The sequence below is a fragment of the Crotalus tigris genome, unplaced genomic scaffold (genome assembly GCF_016545835.1).
Source record: "Crotalus tigris isolate CLP2741 ecotype Arizona unplaced genomic scaffold, ASM1654583v1 scf7180000017611.44802233496:7321179, whole genome shotgun sequence".
NCBI lineage: Eukaryota > Metazoa > Chordata > Lepidosauria > Squamata > Viperidae > Crotalus > Crotalus tigris.
The window spans coordinates 3,771,311-3,796,978 of record NW_024096511.1 but is presented as its reverse complement, the minus strand read 5'-3'; the positions used below and the strand labels follow the sequence as shown (position 1 = coordinate 3,796,978).

General features: G+C 36.4%; 1 protein-coding gene and 1 long non-coding RNA gene across 16 annotated transcripts in view; one reads left to right on the top strand and one right to left on the bottom strand.

The window, feature by feature from the left end:
- The first annotated feature begins 738 nt into the window (after positions 1–738).
- Positions 739–3,097, top strand: LOC120299546. The gene is made up of 2 exons (XR_005554434.1): positions 739–2,132; positions 2,735–3,097. It is a non-coding gene; the product is annotated as an uncharacterized LOC120299546 (long non-coding RNA).
- An 8,132-nt stretch (positions 3,098–11,229) lies between these two features.
- Positions 11,230–25,668, bottom strand: part of EPB41L2 (erythrocyte membrane protein band 4.1 like 2) — an 89,467-nt gene continuing 75,028 nt past the window's right edge. For 7 of the 15 annotated variants that reach the window (XM_039324340.1, XM_039324348.1, XM_039324356.1 and 4 more), the window contains 7 exons: positions 21,946–21,999; positions 21,173–21,718; positions 19,933–20,055; positions 18,866–18,958; positions 16,599–16,679; positions 14,411–14,516; positions 11,230–12,624 (listed from right to left, as the gene is read on the bottom strand). In XM_039324340.1, coding sequence (XP_039180274.1) covers positions 14,412–14,516; positions 16,599–16,679; positions 18,866–18,958; positions 19,933–20,055; positions 21,173–21,718; positions 21,946–21,999 — 1,002 coding nt within the window. In that variant the 3' untranslated portion in view covers positions 11,230–12,624; position 14,411. Of the gene's footprint in view, positions 12,625–14,410; positions 14,517–16,598; positions 16,680–18,865; positions 18,959–19,932; positions 20,056–21,172; positions 21,719–21,945; positions 22,000–23,319; positions 23,491–25,668 lie in introns of all 15 variants that reach the window. The other 8 variants (XM_039324364.1, XM_039324391.1, XM_039324415.1 and 5 more) reach the window with 5 other exon arrangements.

The window sequence follows — 25,668 nt, the reverse complement described above, 5'->3', positions numbered from 1 at the left end:
ATCAAATGCTTTAAGGGGCATTGTTGTACTGCACCAAAATCTAGGATGTTCTTGTAATGTCCAAACTACATAATAGTACTTACTGTCATATACATCTTAATTATATAAATATTTTAAAAATCCTAAAATAGTTATATACTATATTATAGAAAACCATTAATGAAGAGCTTTTTAGCTCTTCTTGGGACAATTCCATAATTAAGAAGGCTATTTCCATGCCCCATCCAAATGTCTATCAGACTGCGGGGAAAAATGCCAGCAAAAGGCAGGTTCTCATAGAAGATTGCCCTTTATTGTTGATAAATCAGTGTGATGGCAGCTTTTTGCCAGTATATAAAGTGTTTCCCCTACAGAATTTGCATGATGCAGGTTGAGAGACACATCAGCAAGAATAGCAGATGTAAAAGGTGAATGCAACAAAAGCAGAATATAAACAGACCAAACACGAGCAAATACAATTACATTTCTATAGGCATAATTTCAATTCAATAAGTGGCTAAAGTGATGCACCACTTGTATACTGAAAGACATGAACACCATATAAAATAAGAAAAGCAAGTTCAAAAATATGTTGTCAGTAAAATACAGAAATGCAAGAAACCAAATAAAATTTCTTGATAGACATGTGCAATTTTGAGTGAGAAAGTCATGGTTTTTGACATGACACTGTAATATAATAGTATAGAATAAAACAATTCATGAATAGGGTATTTATTTTGTCATATTTATTAAAACAGTTGCTTTGTAAAACATGTCATTGACAAGATGTTTTCGATTTTTCACTTCTTTTAGCACAGAAACATTAATATCACAAATACACAGGGCATAAAGTAAGCATGCCACTCTAAAATAATCAATTGCCTATTGTTCTCTCATTCTGATTTTCATTTGATCAAATGCAGTCTTCCACAGCTTTCCTTGCTTACAGAGTTTTTGCAGTTTAAAAAGTTCAGCAGCCATCCTTAGGGAATTTGTTTTTATGCTTTATTTAGTTGTGTCACCAAATAACGGCACTTTAAGAATAATTAGAACAATGCAGAGCATTTGTATTAATTACATGGAAATTATAGGTGATTAAACCTGTTCTGTATCTGGATATGTCAATATGTTTTAATATTTTTATATGACTGATTGGAAAAATGCAATGCAAATAAAAAAGTTTATTTAGCTCAGAATAAAAAGTGCTGTAATAAGAGCAGAACAACATCAAGGAACAAGTTCATGTATCATCTTTGGTTCGGTATCATCATATCTGCTCCTGAAGATAGCAGAAGAGAGAAACAAGAGACACCAAGGAGATTTCAATACTCAGTGAATTTGTTGGCATTTTATGTATGATTAAATTTATCTATTGGGGAGACGGGACATTCCTAGGACTTTTATCTTTCCGTTTATATCACTAGTTCTATTTAAACATCCAAAACTTCATTTTGGACGGTAACCCCACTTTCTTTAGCGATACCAGGCTTCAGAATTTCTTAGGGGCAGCCAATGACAGCATTTTTCCTCCAAATATTATATACCATATTTCTGGGAACAGAATGAGAGATAAGAAATAGCAATATTCACCCTTTAACTGTGCAGAAAGATAGCTTTCAGCGCATAGCAATGTAAGGTAAGTGTCAAAAATGCATCTTATATAACATAATACTCTTATATTAACTGTCTTGATTATAATAAATGATCGGGGAGAAAGATATCCAAAAAATAATTGACCTCAGAAAAGAAAGCAGAGCCTCTTCTTTCAGAGTCTACTTTAGTTAGTCCACTCAGAGTAATCCCAACATGCTGTTTTAAACTTTGCACTGAGTAACTCTGTAACTAAATGGCCTTCTTATTAGAAATTACAGGCTTGTATAAACAAAACAAAGTCCAGAAGGGGGAAAATGTCATAAGGACTGAGCAAAGGCCCTTCGGCAGAAGCAAGGATTATCAGGGAATGCAAACACACGAAGACGGTGGTTTAGTAGGCCTACATTAAAAAACTGCTTGTGTTTAATAGGCCATGGGATATCCTCTAGCAGTGTTTCTCAGCAAGGTGCCTGGCTGGTTTCTTTTCATTGGAATCTTCCTGCCCGTAACTTTACTTCTGTTACTGCTCATTGCCTACCTCCGGATCAAGCTTAAAGAAGGTAAGTGAGCCACCATGCGAGGTGAGCAAGAAGTCAGCAATATCATAATGTAGAAGGCTTTGCTTTGAAGTTATATATGAATTAGGACTGAATAGTTCAAGCTCTCTGATTGAAATGCTAGATACCCACTATCTTACTTGTAGCTATGCCAAATACACTTACCTGACTGCTGGTGGTTGGAATTGATGGAAGCTGAAAGAGAATGTTTAGTGAAAAAAAAATAGGCTTTCCACCCTCAAACTATCTTTTTTGAATCCTTCGCCCCATGTCCACTTTCTGTTTCAAGTTCTGCTAAAAGAATTTGATTATTCTAACGTGCAAAGTGTTTTTCTGGGATGTGAAAGTCGTTATCTTCTCTCATTCATTTCTATTCTACACTTCATCTCAGCCCCAAAAGCCAAAAAGTAATCCAATCACAACTGTTCTCATTGTTTAAGATGGGAACTAAGATAGGCATAGTATGCCTTCGATGCACTAATAAAAATGTTTTTCTTTAATAAGTTAAATATTCAAATTGGCCCCTTATTTTATCACAAGGGTTTTCTTGTGTCTAATTGGCCTTCTTGGCACTCAACACCTGCAAATGTTTTTATTCTTCTCAGTGAACAAGCAATTGTCTCTGGCCAATAACCCCACAGATGTTGTCCTCCAGTACCATGCCAAGTGCAGCAAATTGAGGAATTCAAACAGAAAGCAAGATCATCAGTAAGAAGATGACAACTTCTTTAGAGAATGTCACTTTGGATGATTGGTTCAGTTTCAGCTATTTACTGGGGGGGGGGGAATTCAAGTGCAGCTTACTGTTATTTAAAACCCAGGAAAGATATTCTGATAATGTGATTAAGAAAGATTAAAAAAAGAAACCATTGTTTAAAATGACTTTTAATTATTTTGCTGCTTCTGATGAAGCCACAGTGTTTTGAGCCTAATTCAGAAAATTGCTTCGCCTTCTCTTGGGGGGGGGGGGGGAATTTCTTACAAGACAGAAGCACCGAGTTTTATTCTGTTTTTCTGTATTTTGAAATATTTGCAATTGTAGTAGAAACAAAAATAAGTGAAATGAAATGTTCTTTTTATACAGCATAAAATTGTTCTTATACAAACAACTAAAAGATGACATACAAAAATAAATACATCAAACACTGCTGCTTTCTTGTGTCTGATGCTTTAGTCTTTATCTTGTTTAGGTCTAATGAATTGATTGTGGCTTTTGTTGCAAAGTATTGACTTCCCTGGTTACACTGTCTTTGTGTAGGGGTTTTTTAAATACACATATTTGCTGTCATTGATAAAAAGCAACTTATTTCTCTTCCAGACCAGTTCTTGGAGCTCAGATAGTTGTGACCCTGTTTGATACTTCTGGTAAAAAGGAAACTATACAGGTTCTTAATTTACAGAATTATTGAAACTGCATAAACTACAGAAAATGTATGAGAGTCAATGTAATGTACTCATGCAAGTATTGGAGTAGTAAGAGGTATGGGTTCAAAATCTCACAAAGTAGCAGCCAAAGGGGCTATCACAGTGGTGGCAAACCTCGGAGCCTTCTCTGTGGGCACACGTGCCATTGCCCCAGCCTTGCCTCCCCCGTGAACCCGTCCTCTCCAGCAGCCCCCCTGAAGGAGAGTTGTCCCTGAGCATGGCCCATGCACAGCAGCGCAGCCAAGGACATGGTAGCCAGGCAGCGTAGACAAGACTCTACCCTCACACCCCATTGTGCACAGCTGATGCTGCAGGGCGCGGGCAGAGGGCGTGACCACCATAGCGCTGCTGGGCTGCCTGGGCGATCTATGGCGGGCCCTGGAGGCGGTGAGTGGCCCTGTGGGCAGGCGGGGCAGGGAATGGGGAGGTGGAGCAGGGAATGCAGAGGGGGGCAGGGGGTGGAGTGGGGCGGGGCCAGTTTTTGGGCACTCGGTCTCTAAAAGGTTTGCCATCATTAGGCTATCACATGATGAGCACGGCCAGCCACAAATTATTAAAAGGGAAAATTCTTTATTGCTTTACAGCGTTCCACTTTTCTATCCCCTTTTTTGCTTTAATTGAAAGGCTGACTGCCCCCCCCCCAAAAGGAAATGGATCATGAAGCCCAGCAGGCACAAAAGGAGCTCAACTACTAACCTTAATTTAAATTGTGAGAAGCAAGAAAGTAATAGTCAACAGGTTTTACTTTTTTTTGCTAAATACATAACTATGGGGACTAATTTTTCAAGCCGAAGCATCTGAAATTAAAAATAATGGATTTCAGCAGCAGGAGCATCCACAGGATCTATCACGTTCATCAAAATGATGAAAGCAATTTTATGCTGTCACAATACAAGCTGCTCCACTTTTGTCCATGCAAGATGACAACATGACATTGAAGCATTGGAATTTGTATCATATCAGCATGGCATTGTTTTCAACATTTGCATACCGTGCCAGCAGGTTAACAGTTAAGGCATCGGCAAGGAAGAGTCAGAATAGAGTATGGATATGTAGAGAATCATGACCTGTCTTTTTCTTAGGGGGAATTCTTACCAATCCGAAGTAGGCTTGCTTTCAAATCAGGGAATGTGTGTTGCTTAACCTGGTAAACTCAATAGGCTCACATAAGGTAGATCCCCAGGGCCTTTTTTGCAGCTCAAGACCACCTCCAAGAGTTACATTGAGGTAAAATGGGTGGCCTACAAATGTTATAAATAAATAAGTTACTACTAGTGAATATTGATGATGTATTTTCCCATCATTTTGAGGGAAGGAGATACACAAAAATTCTGGCCTGAAAATAAACTTCATTTTTAAAAAGGTACATGTTTCTTATTATAGTTTCATGTTTTGTTTTAAAAAGAAAACTCAATAATTACTTATAAAAGAACAGGAAAAATGATCTTACTATCTTTGCGTTATCATTCCACCAACTACCACTCTTGGATTCACAAAAATGTTAGATTTATCATGAAGCTGAGCAAATGATGTATACCCCTGAGTGTTTGGGAAGACATATTTTTCAATCTGGCTTATGACCTGGATAGCCTGATAGATGGCTTATTGTTGGACAGAAAGAAGGAATAAGGGTAATTTTACTCTGCTGATTTGCTTCGTATCTCAGCAGCTTTTGACAGTGCACATTACACTATTTTCCTGGACCATCTGTGGGAATTGGGAATTGGAAGAACTATGCTAGATGGATTCCAATCTTACTTGAAAGGAAAACTTCAGAGAATAGCATTTATTGACTATGCCTCTGCTCCCTGACTGCTGAGATGCCATAATGCTCTCTTTTATTCACAGTGCAGTTTAATATCTACATGAAGTGTAAAGGAACAGTCATCAGCAGTAGCATCCTATGCAGAACATCTGGCATGTACATTTCACTCTGTTGGAGCAAGTGCACTGGCTAACAATTAGCTACCAAACCAGGTTTACCTTGGACACATAAACAGTCTCAGACACTTGACAGATCACTTCCTCCAGTAGAGTCCTGCACAATCAGTAAGATTAACAAAATACAATCTGCTACATTTGTTGTGATATATAGTCTCCAATCTTGCAGCCATTTGCCCTCTCTGTAGTAGTACCAACTGTATAGATCAGTGGTTCTCAACCTGTGGGTCGGGACCCCATTTGGGGTCGAACGAACATTTCACGGGGGTTGCCAAACAACACAGTCCGCCATTTTTTCCCCTTTTCTTTAGCTGTGCTACTCCCTTTTATTCTATTGGCTTTTGAAAGCCAATAGAATAGACTCTCTTGAATAGAGTCTAATTCTATTGGCTTTCAAAAGCCAATAGGAATTGTCCAGGCTGTCTCTGCCCTGCTGAGCCCGCCAAAAATCCCATTCTGCAAACGGTGCTGCACCAGTTGAGTAGTCCTCAACTTACGACCGGTTGAGTAGTCCTCGACTTACGACCGGTTGGGGGGGGGGTTGCATTAAAAAGGTTGAAAACCACTGGTATAGATTATATCCCTTGGTATCGGCGAGGTGCTTATTACTATACTATTTAATAAATTTAATTGTAGTATTTATTTATTGCTTTAAAACTAGGAATTAATGCACCCTAGTACACAAAATCTCACTCTGGGTACTGTAAATGCAAGAATGCAGGCCATAGGGTTATAGAATTTAGCAAAGTGAATTCATGGTTCATTGCAACCTGTTTTAAGCAACCAAAACACAGGCTATATCTCTGGGTGTGACTAGTTGGAAAACACTGGAATACAATTGACAGTATACTAGAAAATGCAAGATGGGGAAGTAGAATCCAGCCAGTCAGTGCAGTGCGTGGAACAGTTCATGAATTACTGGTGTCGTATCTACATATTACGGTTAAAAAAATAAAGAGAGGGAGTATTTGAGAAAATATTTAAGAGAATTTAAAAAGTTTTAGTTTTGTTTTATTGATAATAGCAAGTTTGTTTCGAGGGTAGCTCATGTCAGAATGTGAAAGTAAAGTCAGTGGATGTGCTAAAACATTTGTTTATTCTTCTGAGGACTCTGCAACGAGCAATAAGCTACTGTTAAGGAAGGAGTTTGGAGAAACAGAATTGCGAAGAATAATGTGCGGAGTAAGAGAAGGACCCATACTGTCCCTGAATTTGTTTGACATACACTGGTTATAAGGTTGCTCAAACTGCCAGCACCTGTGCTGCTTCTGGGCTTCTCCTTAAGCCCCTTCCTGTGCGGTAGGACAGCAGTTATCTCTAAAAGCTTTGCTGGGAAACAGCTGAGGGTGTGTGCTGGGGGGGAGGGAAGAAGTGTTTGTGTGTAGAATGGATGTTTCCAACAGCAATACTCCTAATGAGTAGGAATAGCAGCAGTAATAGGAATGGGGAAGAGCGAGTAGTAACTAACAGTATGTGAATGCTTATGTGTGTTGTCTAGGGACCTGGTCTGTTGTTGGCTCTTTTCTGTCTTGAACCCACCAAATTGTATATAGTTTTTAAAAAATCCTGTGACAAAGTGGGGGCAGTGGTAGGATATCCCAAAAGGGCTGGGGGCTGGGATGGGATAGCCAACCCTTAGCTGCAAAAGAAATGATTTGGACAAGGGGATAGATGGGGAAGTCATCAGATTTGCAGATGACACCAAGCTGGCAGGAGTACCCAACATTCCAGAAGATAGAATTGAGATACAGAACGATCTTGACAGACTTGACCATTGGGTGCTATTTAACAAAATGAAATTCAATGGTGAAAAAAGTAAGGTTCTACATTTAGGCAAGAAAAAAATATACAGGTACAATATAGGTGGTAGCTGGCTCAGTAGTAGTCACTGTGAGAGGGATCTCGGACTCCTAGTGGACAATCACTTAAATATGAGCCAGCAGTGTGCTGCAGCTGCCAAAAAAGCCAATACAGTGCTAGGCTGCATTAACAGAGGGATAGAATCAAGATCACGTGAAGTGTTAATACCACTTTATAACACCTTGGTAAGGCCACACTTGGAATACTGCATCCAGTTTTGGCCACCACTCATAAAAAAGATGTTGAGACTCTAGAAAGAGTACAGAGAAGAGCAACAAAGATGATTAGGGAACTGGAGACTAAAACATATAAGGAACAGTTACTGGAATTGGGTATGTCTAGTTTAATGAAAAGAAGAACAAGGGGTAACATGATAGCAATGTTCCAATATCTCAGGGATTGCCACAAAGAAGAGGGAGTCAAGCTATTCTCCAAAGCACCTGAAGGCAGGACAATGGATGGAAACTAATCAAAGAGAGAAGCAACCTAGAACTAAGGAGAAATTTCCTGACAGTTAGAACAATTAACCAGTGGAACAATCTGCCTCCAGAAGCAGTGAATGCTCCAAAAGTGGAAGTTTTTAAGAAGAAATTGGACAGCCATTTGTTTGAAATGGTATAGGGTTTCCTGCCTGAGCAAGGGGTTGGACTAGAAGATCTCCAAAGTCCCTTCCAACTTTATATTATTATTGGTGGTGGTGGTGGTGGTGTTGGTCTTGTTGTTGTCTGACTCTTGCAGAGTTTAGACTTTTCAGGCAACAGCCAATAATCCTGGCAACAGAAACTGGACTCGCACTAGAGCCTGCACCAAACAAACAGGAATGTAAAAAGTAGAAGGGGCAGATTCTCCCTTAAAAGAGACTATTATTTTGGTAGAGACAGGTATCTACCCTAGCAAAAAAAGGTAGGCTAACTTCAGATACTTGGGCCAATATCATTACAGGAATTTTGAGGAAACAGCAAGTGGATAGGCTTTAATTTTTTTTTAAAAAAAAGCCTTTGAAGAGAAACAGGAAATATAGGCTAGAATGGGAAGAGTGAAAGGGAGGGCCACATTCACCTCTAGGGTTTTCAGAACATACAGAGAGGAGAAATGGTCCCAAAGATCTCAAAATCCCTAGGTTAATCGAGGGAGACGATATAGAGACCTATTTAATTATGTTTGAAAAAGTTGCTACTTATAAATGGACAATGAATTGGTGGCCAGATTAGCCCCATGTTTAACAGGAAATGCTTATAACAGGAAATGCTTATAAGGGCTTATAACAGTCTTTCAGCTAGGGGAGTAATAGATTATCACACTAAAGAAACAATCCTTTACAGGTGTCATACCTATAGGCAGAGGATTAGGTCCTACACAGATAACAAACAGGAAGGGATTCCTGTATTGTGGGGAAGACTGAAAGATCTAGGTAGGAAATAATTGAGGCCAGAAGAAGCAAAGAAAAATTGGTAGGGGAAGTAATTTTAGAACAGTTTCTTCATGTACTCCCTACTAAAGTGAGAGTTTTGGATGCAAGACTACCACCCAAGAAAATGGGTCAAAAGGCAGCAAAATGATCAGAGGCTGTTTGGAAGGAAGACACAGGAGAAAGAACAATTAAGAAAGCCTGTTTCAGAAAGTAGGAAGCATAAAGATCTGGAAAGGTTAAATGAGAAAAGTCTAAAGAAGTATTTAGCCCCTACCCAAATGAAAGGAAGGCCTTTGATAAAATAAAAGGCACACAGTGTGTGAAGCCAATACTGAAAGGGCCGAATTTTAAACAACCCTTTGTCCTACAAATAGACACATCAAACAGGTTTAGGCACAGTGCTTGTCACAAGTCATGAAGGGATGGACAACACTGTAATTTATCTCTCAAAGAAGCTCCTCCCAAGAGAACAAAAGTATGGCACCATTGAAAAAGAAGCCTGTGCATGAAAATGGGCAATCAATGCTCTGCGTGTATATTTATGAGGTTGGGAATTCACTGTAATCACCATCATGGTGCAGCAAATGAAAGATACCAATTCACAGTTAACCCAAATGGTATCTCACATTACAACCTTTGCCAGTTCAATATTACAGCTCAAGATATGGACAGCAAAATGTCATTCCTGATTTTCCTACCATGGAGTGGGAAAAGACACAAATGGCATTAGCCTCATGAAAAAAAACCCACCAGGGTTAATTTTTCTTTTATTACTATTAAAAGATAGGTGTGTGGTAGGCTACTTAAACAATTTCCAGGATCTGTGCTCTTTTCTATCTCTTCTCTTTAAGGCCCGCTCCCCAGTTTCAGCAGGGCAGAGGTCTATAAAAGCTATGCTGTGAAACAGCTGAGGGTGTTGGGAAGAGGGATGTTTTCTCTAGCAATATTTGTAAGGAGTGGGAATAGCAAGAGGAGTGGAGAAGAGTGAGTAGTATTGAGTAACATGTATAGTATGTATGTTGTCTAGGGACCTGTGCTGCTGATGGGTTGTTTGTGTTTTGAGCCCACCAAACTAGGTGTAGTTTAAAAGGCAGAATTGAATCTTGGAATCAGATTTGCAGGTTAGGCACTAATGAGATATGCAGGGTATGCTATTTTATTATCTGAAAATAAAAATGATTCAGAAGAGCTCCTTGTGAAAGTAAAAAATGGAAATGAAAAATCTGGGCTAATGTTAAATAACAAGACAACAAAATAATAACAACTAGCATGCTTAGTGAACCCACAATGAAGAAAACAGATACTTATGGGGTTTTTTTGTGTTCAGCAACAAAAATGGGTATAAAGCATTAAAAATGAGATTAGTCCTAGGGAAGAAGGCAATGACAAATTTAAACAAGGTAATGAAGGCTAAGGACATTGCCATGACAACAAAAATCAGAATAATTAAAGTAATGGCTTTTCCAGTAGTAGTATATGGCTGTTGAAAAATAAGATACATCTCTTTAAATTATGGATTTTAGAGCCTGTTGCTAACAGAGCTATGGATTGGGAGAAACTTAAATATGTCCTGGATGAAATAAAAATTTACTATTCCCTTAAGAGAATTATCAGCAAGCAGAAACATACTTTGGTCATGTGATATGAGCAGGTAATAGATTAGAAAAAGATCTTTTCCAAATATCCTTTGAGGGAAGCATAAAAAAGGAAGGAAAATAGATAAAATGTAGTGGACAAAGGACACTATTGGAATGTCATTGAAAAAGCTGTGGATCATCACAGGGGAAGACTGACACGATTGGCAGTTGCCAAGTTCTGACTCAAGAGTTTAACTCATAAGCAAGCCATGTTCTTTTATTACTCCACTATTTGAATTTGCATTCCTTAAAAACTTTACAATTGCTCCCACCTATAATCTGAATTAATGTAGTCCACTTGTTTTAATGAACTAATAAAGTCTTCACAATTCTTCTTTAGTCCCCAATTGTTTTATTTATAAAAATAGGACCTTTCATGGAAATAAAATGGTACAAACCCTACCTAACACTCACCATAAAGCATCAATATTTTCAACAAGTCCACTGCAGGTTCGGGATCTGAGAATGGAAATCAGAGTTAGTGTTATCAGCACACTACTGACATTTCAGTCCAAATGGTTTAGCTTCGTGTAAATGCCAAAAAGCACAAGAGCCACAAAGGAAGTTTATAGAATCCAAATGATCATCAAAGGCCATAGAATGGGCCACAACTCCATTTCCCCACTTCTCTGACTGATCCTCTGAGAGTCAGAAAAAGATTTTCTCTAAATATGAGAAAGGAGAAAAGCAAAGCACTTGAGAGATGTGTTTAAGTATGTAAGAATATGTTCCTAGGAAGTTTTTTAATCCCAGCACAATATAAGCACTAAGGTATGCTGATAGGTTTACATTATTTTCAGTGTCAAATATTAAAGGCAGCGAAACATTTAGAGAATAAAGAAACTTTATTTTATAACAGTATTATGAAGCAAAATATCACTTAATACAACTTCAAGCTGCTATAAATTTAATATGGCATCTTAACTATACAGTTCATATGGCGAACAATGGAGAAAAATGGATATAGTTAACAGGTTTTCAAAGAGACCTCCTCAGTAGCAGGCACCATTGATAATGGGCCGAGGCCATACCCTTGGTTCCTTCTGGTCCTCAAAACCTGTTCCTATTATTAGGCAAGCTACTTAAACAATAACTGCTCAACAAACGTCAGTTATATAACAGGAGTTAATGAGTTTTTATTAGGGCTGGGCAGCACTTAAGATTCAAAGACAAAAAGGCACTTCAAAGAGTCCAGGGGAGACCATCTGTGGTCCTGGACTGCAACTGCTTAAGTGAGATATGTGTATTCCTGGGATGGCACAGACAAACCTATGGAAAAATTCTGCTTTGTTTAATGAGTTGCAGAGAAATCCTGCACACTGCTTTCAGTGGGTGCTCTGAAACACTTTCTGCATTTGAATCAGAAGCACTGCCAGCCCTGTTTTTAGGCAAAGCAAGCTTTCAGCAGATGCATTTATATAATGGAAGTATCTGATATTTAGCGTATTAAGAGAAAAACATTAGGTTTTAAGCTGCCTAAATTTGCTGGAAGGACAGAGCAAAGTCCTTCCAACTCTGGAATGTTGCAGACCATAGGTCTCTTTGACGGGACTGGCTGAGGACAGTGAAGTGCAAACAAAAGGCTACTTGAACAGTGGTTGGTCAGTAGAAATATTTTTTATAACTAAAAAAAAAATCACTTCTATATGATACCAGCACCAGTTCCCTCACAAAATAGATCATCAGAATAAACAGAAAAAAATTATATAGGAATCTATATAAAATCATACAAGTTTTCAGTTTACTTTCCCTGCCAAACTATAAGAACATTTTGTATTTTTTTTAATAAAATGAATATTTTTATTGTATTATTTGATATTTATCTGAAAAAGTAAAATTTTTCCAGTAAGCCTTTGAGACATTTTGAAAAGCATATATCTAAATTAGTCAGGGTTTCTTTTCCCTGCATAATAAAACTGCTCAAGTAAACGGTGCTTTCTAAATATATTTGCTTACTTTCATGCAATCAAGAAATCAGTTATACAAAAATAGCAGGGAATTGAACAAAAAAATTCTCTAAAGCTCATTAAAAAAAATCCAAGAAGTTAAAAATCGGTTATAAAAACAAAGACATACATGAGAAACTGTAAAGTTGGTAATTCGGTTTGGAGAAATTTGGTCCCTGTTCACCACAGGCTTAGTATATTCAGTGAAAGACTGGCTGGGATATCATCTTGGAATTATTTAAGTTCTTCATAGTCTCAAAGCATTCTTCATAAATCTAATGAAGCAAGCAATTGAATGCAATTATTGTTATAAATCTTAAATTATATTAAAACATTTTTTACTAAATTGCCCTTTTTCCTCTTTTGAAAACAGTTTTCCTTTTCAAAGCCTTATGCTACATTTTTCAGATAAATTTCAGACTTTCTATAACTAATTGTTCCAACCACCATTAAGCTGGAGAGGGACAGATCCTACTACTTTATTCTATAATTATAAAGAACAATATTATACTTAAGAGTGTAGAACCCAAACCCAGCTATTATTAAAAATCCTTATATGTTTATCTTTAGATAAATATAACTTCTACTTCTGGAAACATCTCCTGTTTGTTTTATTTATTTTGCTGCCCATATGGTCTCAAGTTATTGAAGCAACCGCTAGTCAAAAGATAATTTTTTCTTATTATCATTACCAATGTATCGCAAAATAGAAGCATTACATAATTTTTAAAGTAGGCGTGCCCAGCTCTGCCTGTCTTAATGTTGGAGACGAAGTCAGATATTACATGCTACTACCTCTCTTCCACATCTGGCTAGCTTTGGAAAAGCTGTGGTGTGAACAGAGACTTGATTTCTGCCAACGTAGGCCACAAATTGCTTTGAAATCTATGAATCTGTCACACTAATCCACAATTCTAAGGGCAGGAATATAACTGATACTTCCCTGATATCGAAATACAGTTGTGACTTCAAGGCAGGATCAAGAGCTTTTTACTACTTAATTTATAGTAAAGTCATTCATCAGAACAGGATGCAAGAGAGAATGCTTAGCCTCCGTTATGCAGAAACGTGGTAATAACTTTTTTTTGCATTATCTACATTAAAATTCAAGGCTTGTAATTTTGAAAACACAGGGTTACCATAAAGCTCCACATTTCCATCAAGATCACTGATAATGCTGGAATATACTGTTCTAGCTTGTGAATATTCAGTCTGATATGTCAAAAATCATTTGAAAATCCATATTGTTATTAATTCACCTAAAACATTTACATGGCATTTTAAAAAAGCATATTGTTGAATATAACACAAAACTTTCTTACCACACTTGGTTGGGTTGTTTTTTTTTAAAAAATGTTGAATATCATTTGGGGGTTAGCTCCAAAAGTTTCCAAGCTGTGTGACAAATAGTCATATATAGGAAAACCTGCCTAGTTATTATTAAAAGGGCCTGTGTGGCTTTCACACAAAGAACGATGCTTTCTAAGAACCATGTTATTTAGGATGATAATAAAAACATTCTTTCACCAAATGTTTGTTAATTATTCTAATGAATATTTTAAATGGATTATTTTACATTTTTATATTTTGTTGCTGTGAATGTTGGAGTAAACAAGTAGAGTATAATGATATATATAATGTGTCATTGATCTATATGTATCAGTGATATATATAGCTTAAGTAGGCTTTAAATCTTCCTGGATAAGGAAAACAAAAATTATTGTATGTTGGAACAGAAGATTGCATTAGATCTTCACAGACAAATATTTAATATGCCACCAGGTGGTATCTTGACAGTATTCTCAATAGACAGGTATCCTTTTTGCCATTTCTCCATGCCCTTTCCTTTTTTTTTTCTCCTGTACTCTTGTTTTCTGAACCATTCTTTAAAAAACAAAATGGAAGAATAAAATCACTGCAAAATTCCACAAGGAATATTCAAGTTGAGGTTTTCATGTGGTTGGTATCAACAATCAGCACTTCTAAAGCCATTATGGAGAAATTCTCCTACAATTATTCCATCAAGTATTGTTGTATATATTATGGGCTGAAAATCCATACCTTAATGGCCTTCTTCTTCAAGTTCACTTTCCTTATGCACCACTACTCTTGTTACGGACATGTCAGGGTGCTGCTCTTTGGCTTCTTTAATGGCTTGCGCCAATGCCTGCAATGCCAGAAAAATGGAATAACTATGGCAAATTAAAATTAACAGAGTTTAATGTGTAATGGCTAGCAAAGTTCTTAATGCTAATCTTCCTGGAACAATTTGAATTAAATATTAAACTAAGCATATCACTTCCGTAATAAAACAATCAACTATAGAAGAAAACTTTTAAAGTGTTATACATTTACAAATTTGTTTGGTATCAAGTAAAGTATTAAAATTTGTAGAAAGCTTGTTAAAGTAAGGATTCTTTTTCACGTTTTGTAAGGGTACTGAAGACTACTCAGGATGGCATATGTGGTGTATGTATGCTAAAGCAATTGTTTTCTTTTGCTAGTCTCCAATATGCTTTGTTCTAATGTTTAGCCCATTTTTCCCTATTTGAGCTTATCTACAATCTCAGACTAATGAAACACAATTTAGAAAACAAATGGCAATTGGAAGAGTTAAATATTTCCTTCTTGTTCATTATTTCCATTCTACAATTTTGTCTCTCCAATTTGTGCTAATGTGGTAACTGCAGAATTTGGAAAATGCATTGCCAGAACACTAGGCAATAATTTTATTTACAATTTTACTTGTTGACGTGGAAGAGGTCAGCAATCTCGATAGAATCCCTAACCCTAAGCCAAAATTAATACCTGCTTTCTGTATATAGTTACCCTAAACTTCAGTTGAAAAATATGCAAAAACAAACCCTAAGGAACTGCATGAAGAAATGTACAAAGACATTTTTTTTCTCTAGTAGTATTTTTTTCAGAATGTATGGAAACAAAAAGAATACATCTGTATAAAAAAAAGATTCTCATTTAAAGCTCTACACAGAAACAATAATAGGTATACTACTGCAAAAAGCACCCATGTATTTTACACGAAAAATCAACATTTATGGATTAGTTTCAAGCCAATTCATAGGTACCATTGCAGGATTACTTTAGGATGTCATAATGGTTGTGATTCCTCGTCAGCCACTGGACCCTGTGGCTGCTGAGTCTGGGGAATCAGAGGAGGAGGAGGAAGGGCCTAGAGTGCCATGAGAGTCAGAGGAAGGCTCTGATGAGCCCCAAGACTTACAGTCTGACGAGGAGCCTGGCCCCTCCACTCGTGCTCTGGCTGAGACACAGCTGTGCTGGGAGGTTGAGTTGGATTGTGAGGACTCACAGCTGGAAGACATCAGGCATGCTCGCAAACGCTGACAGGCAACGAGAGTTGGACAGAGGAATGCAATTTGGTGACTCCAAAGGCAAGGAGAAGGCATTAGAAAGCCACACCTTGGGCTGCATAATAAAAGGGAAGGTATGGGAGGTGCTGGTTGCTGAAGGCAACCGTTTGTGAAGGACTCAAGTTTCATGGAATCGTGTTTTGTTTGCCTCTGCCTTTGGACAATTTTCTGTTTGGAAGATAGCAAGTGACTTGTGTTTTGTTTGCCTTTGCTTTTGGTCATTTTGCAGGTCTGTAAATAATACTAAAAGGGGTTTGTTTCTTTCGGTTCCAGCCTGCTTGTTGGAAGAGGGGTTTCTCCTTGTGAGTTTAACAAGGACTCACGTAGGTTGAGACAGAACAATAATTTTATAGACTCCTAAATAGAGATGATACATTTAATTTTATTAAAACAAACATGTTGTCTGACTTTTTTAAATTCCCCAACCGTACTGAGCATGTGTTGGGAAAGATAACCCTCAGACCTAATGCTAAGCACTTCTGCCATTTCATTTCAAGCTTTAAGGAGAGATTGAACTTGTCACATACATCCAAATCTCAGATTAAATTTATTTAGAGGCCTTGATACATTATCATTAAGAAATTAAAATTAAATTCTGGTTAGATTTATTTATGAAGAATTTAATAAGGGCATACTATGAGTTTAATGAACATTTGTGATTTTTTTGTTTTGCTTTTATCTACAATAATCAATCTTTTTGTATATAAAGCATTTTGCAAATTAAATAATTTAACTATTGTTCATTTTATCACTAGTTCCAATTCTTACACCTTATACATATTCTTAAATCTTCCTTCTCTCCATGTATAATTCCCTCATTATATATAATTCTCTCATTATAAGCATTCATTTTGTCTCACCTCATCATGATCAAGATCTGTATCTCCCGTGATAACAATCCGCTTTTCAATTCTGGTTTCTGACACACCACCTTTTACCATCTACAGGTTTCACCAGAAAAGGATTATTTAATCTTATAATATTGTGAATTTACTTGACAAGTATTGCAATGAAAAAGAAATTCAACAGAAGCTGCAACACACACTTAAAATAGAATTGGAATAAAGAAGGAAAAGTTAATGCACTGTCACTTCTAGATTAATATTCCTGCTATCTAGAACTGTTTCTGCTACAGGTGCATTTTATTGATAACTGCAATCATTCTTAACCTCTCTTCAGCACACCCTCCTCTGAATGGAAAAAAGATGCTAGAGAACCGTTAATGGTACAAGAAAGAAAATAATTGGAAACACAATTAAAAGATATGTCCAGCTGAAAAAGGGTTGGAACCATTTTGATATTCTACCAGCCCTTCATTAAGAAAAACAGGATTCAAAATACAAATTAAAATAGTTCTTGCCTAGAAAATTTAACTCAGCCAAAATCAGTGCATCCAACACTTCTCTGTCTTCACTAGCCAAGTAAAGGGAGGCCTCGTAGATGAAGAGATAAATATAGGTTTTTGCCTCCATCCCAACGACTCATGGCTATTAGTTTGTTTGCTGGCTTCATCTAATTCATATTTTTATCCGTGAGGGAGAAGGGAGCAGTATTCTGTTCAAAGGTGAGCATGAAACCCTTTCTGAGAAGGAAACCAATAAAGGAGAGGGCCTGGGGATAGATTTGGCTCTTGAGCTATATCAGTGGTGGCGAACCTATGGCATTGGTGCCAGAGGCAGCACTCGGAGCCCTCTCTGTGGGCACATGTGCTGTTGCCCCCCTCCTCTCCAGCAGCCCCCCTGAAGGAGTCGCCCCTGAGTGTGGCCCATACGGAGCAGCACAGCCAAGGACATGGCAGCCAGACAGCGTAGACAAGACTCTGCCCTCACACCCCATTGTGCAGTTGATGCTGCAGGGCGTGGGCAGAGGGCATGACTGCTATAGCGCTGCTGGGCTGCCTGGGCGATCTGTGGCGGGCCCTGGAGGCGGTGAGTGGCCGTGCGGATAGGCGGGGTGAGGGCGGAGTGGGGGCAGGCAGGGGTGGAGTGGGGACGGGGCCAGTTTTTGGGCACTCGGTCTCTAAAAGGTTCGCCATCACTGAGCTATATATTCTATTCCCTATGTTAGGTTAGAAAAGACTTTTCTTCTACAAGTTGCCTGCCTTTTGTTATGTTATTTGGAAATAAACATTTTTAGAAAGTCCACAAGCAATAAAATAGTGGAGGAGGGAGGAGAGGCAGAAAAATTAATTTAGTCTACATTTAAGATAATCAGCAAAGTCCCACTGTTGAAGAGCTTTGGAATAGTCTTCTGTAAATTTTTGATTGGCTGCAACTTTTACAGTATTTTTATCAACTGCTCTATAGGAGCATGGTGGCACATGGTTAGGATGCTGGGTTGGAGGTTAGCAGGCCTGAGTTCAAGACCCAAGTGCTGCTGTGGGGCAGGTGAGCTCCTGTTCTTTGCTCCTTTCCCGCCAGGGACAGGAAAGGAACCTCCAAGTGGGCATCGTGCAGGCAATGGTGATGTCACTGGTTAATTCTTTCAACCCAGAAGTGCCTCGATCCTTCTGATACAAGTACAATGCGATCAACTGCTCTGTTGATCATTAAATATTATTTCATCCTATTATTTCTAACATAGGATCATACTTTTATTATTAAAGTATGTTACTTTAATAATTTTATTGTGCAGTATTTGCTAAAATATTAAAAAAGGAAAAGCCTTAGCAAGAACTATATTTCTTAGCATAGAGTAACACACAAAACTATAAAGAACTTTACAAAATTAGTATTTATGTATGAGAAGCCAACTACAAAAGCCATCTCTAACCAAACCAATTACAATTAAAATAAATATTCCTTAGGGGAGTGTAACCATATCACAACAGGGAAAAATGCTGATGTACACAAATAGACTTGATTATTTTGGTTTCACTCATCCTCTCAATAGCATATTTAAAGCAACTTTTATGCCTTATTTATATGGACATGCAAATATGGCCTCCAGCTCTGGGGTTAGGAAAAGGATAAGGGCCATTATGAACTGCTGAGATGCCCCCACAGCAGGAGGAATCAAATAGAAGCAATTGAACTTGTTTACATAAACCAGAATTATACAGCTTAAAGATTAAGAAAAAAGCTGAGTGATAAAAGCTTCAAGCTCTAAATTATTTCTTTTCTCCTACCTTAGTAATATGTGTGGTTGTGGTAGTAGAGACAGATTCCGATGTGATTGTCTGCGCACTCAACAACATACCAGCATCACCACCATCATCAAACTACATAGGTAAAGAGCAAATACTGATTAAAAATTAAATAAAAACACAATTTATTTATTTTTTAAGCAGAAGCAACCTTGTAAGAAATCAAATGCTGCCTCTCATCAACTAGATTGTATTCGAGCACTGTGTCTGCTTATATCCTGATTATGAAAGCAATGCCATTTCTTCTTTGTTTGTGACCTGAGTAGTAAACAGTATGATCTTCGGACAAAAAAGTATCCAATTCCAATCCATTTCAATTTGCTGATGCCTAAGATATCAATGTGTAATCAATTCATTTCATCTTTCATTATGTTGAGCTTTTTCATGTTTGTGCTTCTTCTATTTCATGACCGCTCAATAATTCTCTTTGCAGAGAATTCAGATATTATTTCCCGTTAGGCAAAATCAGTGACTACTTGTCCCAAAGACTTGAATCTAGCAGTGTCATTGAGCAACATAAGTACTCCAAAATACCATCAACAAATACTCCTGGCATACACAATGGACATTCTTTGTGCATGCCTCCCAGGAACATCCCACCACTTCCACTATCACCACAATGAGGCAGCATAGCACGAATCTGAGGAGGAACAATTCTTCAGAAGAGTTCAATTTGTTAGAGAACAGAACAATATTGTCTTGTGGTGAGGATATATGAAGAGGTAAGCTCTTACAGTGAGTAATATGACATTAGAAATGTAAAGACAGGCTTGTGACAGGGCTTACAGGCAGGACAGTAACTTATTCATGTTGCAAACATACTAGGCATCCTGATTTGTTTAGGCAGGCTAATGCAGTGTATGAAAGAAAGCCGTATACCTTATCATCCTGTTATCTCTGTAGGATCAAAAGGAATTATTTCAATCATTTGGAAAGTATATGGAAAGGAAGCCATGATTGTTGTGATTCATATCTTCTTAAATTCTCATCTAGATAGGTAGCACGATCCCTTTCATTAAACATAGCTATTTTAATTTAAACATTTGTACCTGAGGAGATTCATAGGTGATCGTTTTAGTCTCTGTCTGAACAATTGGGACTTCTTTGGTGGATATTTCAGTTCTTTGTGAAGCATCTGAAATCGTCACCATCTCAGTTTTAATAAGTGGAGGCTAGTGTTCAGAAAATACAGAAGACTATATTCAAAAGTCATGAAACAGTAAAGTACACAGTATACAGACTACAATCGAGTTTGATGTGAGAAAATAATGGTTATTGTAAAGGTAACTTCAATTTTCTAAAGTCAAATCTTAACACCAGGTACACAATTCTGACAAACAATAGCATCAATAACCTACCTATAGAGCATTTTCAAACTATATTAGTAGATATTCTATTCTGTATTAAAGGATGTTAACAGATTAAGAAAAAAAGATGTCTAAGCCCTTTAAATATGCAATTCCAAAAATATCTTAAACAGGTATGAAGAACAGAATAAATCAGGCATTGTTAGGCTTCTCAATATACCAGTAATGCCTGACGAGGAATGGTCAAGTAAAATTTACTAAAGATGACAGTCAGTTATGAATCTATGCTACTTAATCCCTGCCTCTCCATACACCCAGATTTAGCTGATTGGCACTATTATTTTTTTGACAAGAATGCTTACTAAATCTATCATGTATACTAGGATACTTTTAAGTTGTTTTATTCCCTATCATTCACTATAATCTGACTGTATATTTTGGACTCAGAAAACTTTGATTTATCATCTATCTAATAATGTCTTTATATACCTGTCTAGATGATATAAAATAATGAGAAGTGTAAATGCAAAGGCTTTTGGCAAACAGCAGTAATCTGGTAATTAATACATCCAATGATGCTTTATGAAGTACAAATATCCATGTATGAATGTAGTGACATTGTGCCAAGCTCTAGACAGTAAATTTTCACAAATGTTTACAAAATCTTGTGTTCTAAGAGATAAATATCATATTAAACATGCTGGCTATTTTTGCCACACACATTACAAAATTTCATATTTTGTCATGAGAGACCGATCAACTAAATGCTCAAAGACTCATAAAGCATGCAAACAGAAGAGGAACATGAGAAACTTAAATAATAAAGAAGATGATATAATCCTAGACAAATTCCTTCTGAGAGAAAATTTGACTTCCCCCACTCTGCAATATTCTGAAATCTGAATAAGATAGAGAAGAAAGGCAGAAATATTTGACCCTATGATGAAGACACCTCCGGGTCACTTCCTCTTCTACCATTTACCTCTGAGCAACAAATTAATTGTGGTGAAACATCAATGTCAATATGTGATGCTTCTCCATTTAGTTTGGGTAGATCTTCTTCCTTTTCTTCTTTTAGGCCTTCATCATCCAATTTTCTTAACTCTGACTTTTCTGATGTCTTTGTGGAAGCTTCATTTGTCTGGACCACAGCTTCAGTCGACTGCTTGTGCTCAATTGCTGTTTGAATTGGACTGACTTCTTCTGAAAATTTAACACAAACTTCTGCTGCTGAGTTCTCTTCTTCCTCTTTGGTAGTTTCATTTTCTTCCCATTCTTCTTTTATAGTATCTTGTATAATCTGCTGGTGTGGCTGATACTCTCCTACTTCATCTTCACTCTCACTACTGCTGCTATTGGATGATAGTGATGAAGAGTCTTTTTTTGCTAGGTGTTCCATCTTCTGACTTTCCCCACTACCACAGACAGATGGCATTTTCCCCCTGCTGGTATCGTCTGTGACTACTGCCTCTGCTATCCCAACCTCTGCCTGTTTCTTCTCCACTATGTCCAGAGTCTCATGTGAACTCTGCACAAAACAAATGGGTGAGAAAAAAAACAAAAAGTAGAACATATGAATAAACAAAACAACAAACAGAAAAATAAAGGATGGGTGGTTTGGGTCATATGAAGAGCAAAGATGATTTGCAATTGTTAAATGAAGGAAAAAAACACAACAATAACAAACAAAGAAAAGACAAAAGAAGATTTTGAAATGTAAAAAGCTCTCAATGGACTATGGCAAAACAGTAGAACCTTAATAGTCCTGCTGGTTCCAATGGAAGGGTCTTCCGTTTGGAAAGTAAATTTCTGTGAAACAAAATGCAATTGGAAGATATATAAATACATTTTAACACTCAACTGACACAAACATCTGCATTTACATTTTACAACAGCACAGATGGGCTGATTATACACTCATACATTTCTGGGGTAATTTTGTTAGATCACAAACAAGAACATTGAAAATATAAAAATACTTGGACTGGTAATTCTATCAGGGCTTTATTATGGGCTATGTTAAATACCAATGTAAAAAATATCTCTCTCTCTCTCACCCCCCCTCTCTCTCTCACTCACTCACACACACACACACACAAATTGATAATAAAATGCTATTTTCTCATAAATATCAAAAGCCAAAACATCTAAGCTAATACTAACCAGTACAGACTTTATTCAGTCAAATCAAAAAACTGTTCATAAATTTTATATGTACATGCAGTGCTAGTTTCTAGCTAACTGGTAGGAACTTCAGAAGATGTTGCTACAACTATCAAAATATTCATATTTCACTGAAAGTAATAAGACTTCCTAAGTTATTATAATGTAGGAGCTAATGTAGCTCTAAAGAAATGTGAACTTTGTCCATAAAGATACACATCAGATGAAGGAGTTTATTTAATAATAGAAGCATAAAACAATATTACTAGAACAGAGTAATGATTTCCTGCTATACAGAAACTGACATTAACTGTTAACATTTAGCATCTTTTATGACCTATGCCATAGGTCCTACGGTATAGACAAATTAGTTTAACACAGCTTAAAAGCTGAATGATAGAGATATGAACAAATAAGAAAAGGGTATTTTTGTTCAATTAAACGTAGCACAGCATGTGTGACATAATAGGGAATTTTGGTTTTAACAAGTATAAAGTTTGACATTCATAGGTTTTTTCCAATGCATTATATATGTGTATCTATGTATATACACAAATAGTGAAAAGAAGTTTTAAGATCTAGCTCCAAGAAACATACAGAGGATGGTAAAATACTTTTACCTTACTAGTTTTTGCTCTACAAAACATTTTTCATTTAATATTTCATTAGCTATTGATTTTTTTAAAAAAAAAATATAAGTGCCTGTCGTCTAGTCATCTATTCTCAATGTATTTGGGGAGGTAACTCTGAAATAGCATTGATGGAAAAAACCCACCATTCAAATGTTTTCAGCATATTTTTGTTCCCATTGAACATTTAGGCTTTTCAAAATAATTTCAGCATACATATCTGTTGGACATTGAATTTATAGGACATAAGCACTTATCTGACATGTTTAAAAATTGCCCATCCACCCATCCACAACTCTATGGCTTTGATTTGGGAAAAGGAAATGTGTAAGAGCACCTCAGGTAATAGCTGAGAGATGGACGAGGCAGAGAGTTTTTCAGAAGGTACATTATCTTTCCCAACAGCGCCCTCTGCTGTCCACGAGAAAGCTGAAGTGAAGGCAGTTTTCATGCTAGTGGAAAACCCCTCTTTACTAAATAAAATGGATGCTATCTCCTCTTCTAGGCTCTAGACAAGTTAGAAAGTGGAAATCAACAAATTAACAGTAGAAGACAGAAGTAAGCTGAAAGAGAGAAAGAGAAAGAAACGGGGGGGAGGAAAAGATCATGCAAGAAGAGAAATACATAGAATGATATATTCAAATGTGTTTTCTTAAAGATAGAAGATAGAAATTATTTTACTTCTATGACAAAAATATATTTTATAGTTAATTCAATATTTGCCATTGCATTTAATCCTCTTCTATTTTTAAAACTATAAATTTCAAATTAAAGCACCCTGACATGACATGTCCATTAAAACATGATCATATTTTCAATTTTTTCTCCTCTACGTATTAGCTGAATTTGTTTAATAAATTTACTCTTCTTGTAATATTAATACTACAGATAAGAGTACATTCAACAATGAATGTGTGTAATAAACCTGCATAATTAATATGAACCAAATGTTTTTATTCTGCTTAATTTTGAATTTTTATTTAAAACTTTTACCGTTTTGCATGTAATGTATAATACCTCAGTATGGAAGATAGACGGTAAAGCTGGAGTTAATTTGTAACACAAATTGTAATAAGACTACAGTTGAACTAATACTCAGTTTTAATTGTCTAATTATTTTTGAATAAAATGATTTGCATATATAAAAACAAGATGGATCAAATAGAAGCATTTATCCAACAACTGTTTCAAAATACAGCAAAAAAAGTACCTTGAGATATTTGGATAATACTTGAAAGGAAGAATTACAGCTTTGTGAAGGGGGAGAGGGATAAACCCACAATTTTATTTTTAAAAAATATTTAAATAATATAAAACATCTCTCTTCTTTTGTAAAGCTCTAACTTCATTTTCTTGTTAAGGCTGCAAAAGTTCTACATTTACACTGATAGATTAAACTTAATATATTTGCCATACACCAAGATTTCTCAATTTGTCTAATAGTAATATGGTTAAAATTACAGTATATCTTGATCAGGAGTATACTACACAGCATCTAATATTGCTCTAACAGGTTATTGTAATATTTACTTTTTCCTGAAAAGACCCTGTGCTTTCAAATAGGTAAAAGCAATATGAAATGATTACTGAAGTTGCCTCATTTAAATATTTTTGCCTGTGTGTGTGTGAGCATGCACATAGCCACAGACACACTTTATAGCAATGATAAAATTCAGGAATAAGATTTATCAATGCTATTATTTATTTATTTATACAATTTTTATGCTGCCCATCTCCCCTACAAGGTAATTCTTGGAGGCCTACATGTAAAAACATAATGAAAATATTAAAATGACACAGATTAAGATTTTAAAAACTATACTGAAACCAGAACTAAGAGATGGACAGGATGTAGCATAAGAAGCTGCAATAGTAACATTGTACAATTACATGTAACATTCATGAGCATAGAATAGTAGACAAGAAAAAGAAAAGAGTGAATTAGAAGCAGACCCTTCAGTTTGTAAACTTTATAGATTTTAGGTAAACTAAGTAAATCTGTCTGTATACATGATAAATTTTAATATTACATATAAATTCTACCCTACATGAATGAAAATATGTATGAAGGCTAACACTAGTATAATTATCTCATTAAATGGGTGCCATTAAATAAACTCTACTACATTACAATTATATTTACTTTCTGCTCAGTAATTTGGTATATACCCAGATGAAGAAATATAGAACATTATTATTAATGAAATCCAAATAACTGGAAATTATGTAATGCTTGCAAAATTATTCCATCATATATACGTATTCTATCACATATGCTGTGCTAGGCAATAGTGGATGAAAATGCTGTTCAAAATACCAGATAGTTCATTAAGAGCTCTGAGCTTGAGGAAAAACAAGTATTCTTCAAACTTAAAAAACTGACACTGTACTGGGGATAGCTTATTAAAGTTTAAATTGAATATCTACTTTGGAAATTGCTATCTGCTAGAGAAAAAAAGGCAACATACTGAACAATTAAGTACAGTAATAACAACAGATAACAGGTGCTTAGAAGTATAGGAATAAAGGATAAGTTTTTAGGCAGCCTCATTTACCATTCCTTTGTGCTCTTCTGTCAACTGGTAGACCCTTTAAGTCCATTCCTATTCCACTGAAGGCATATTCCCATTGCTCTTACTTTACATACATTGTGGGAAATTTGTATTTTGTTTTCAAATCAACATGG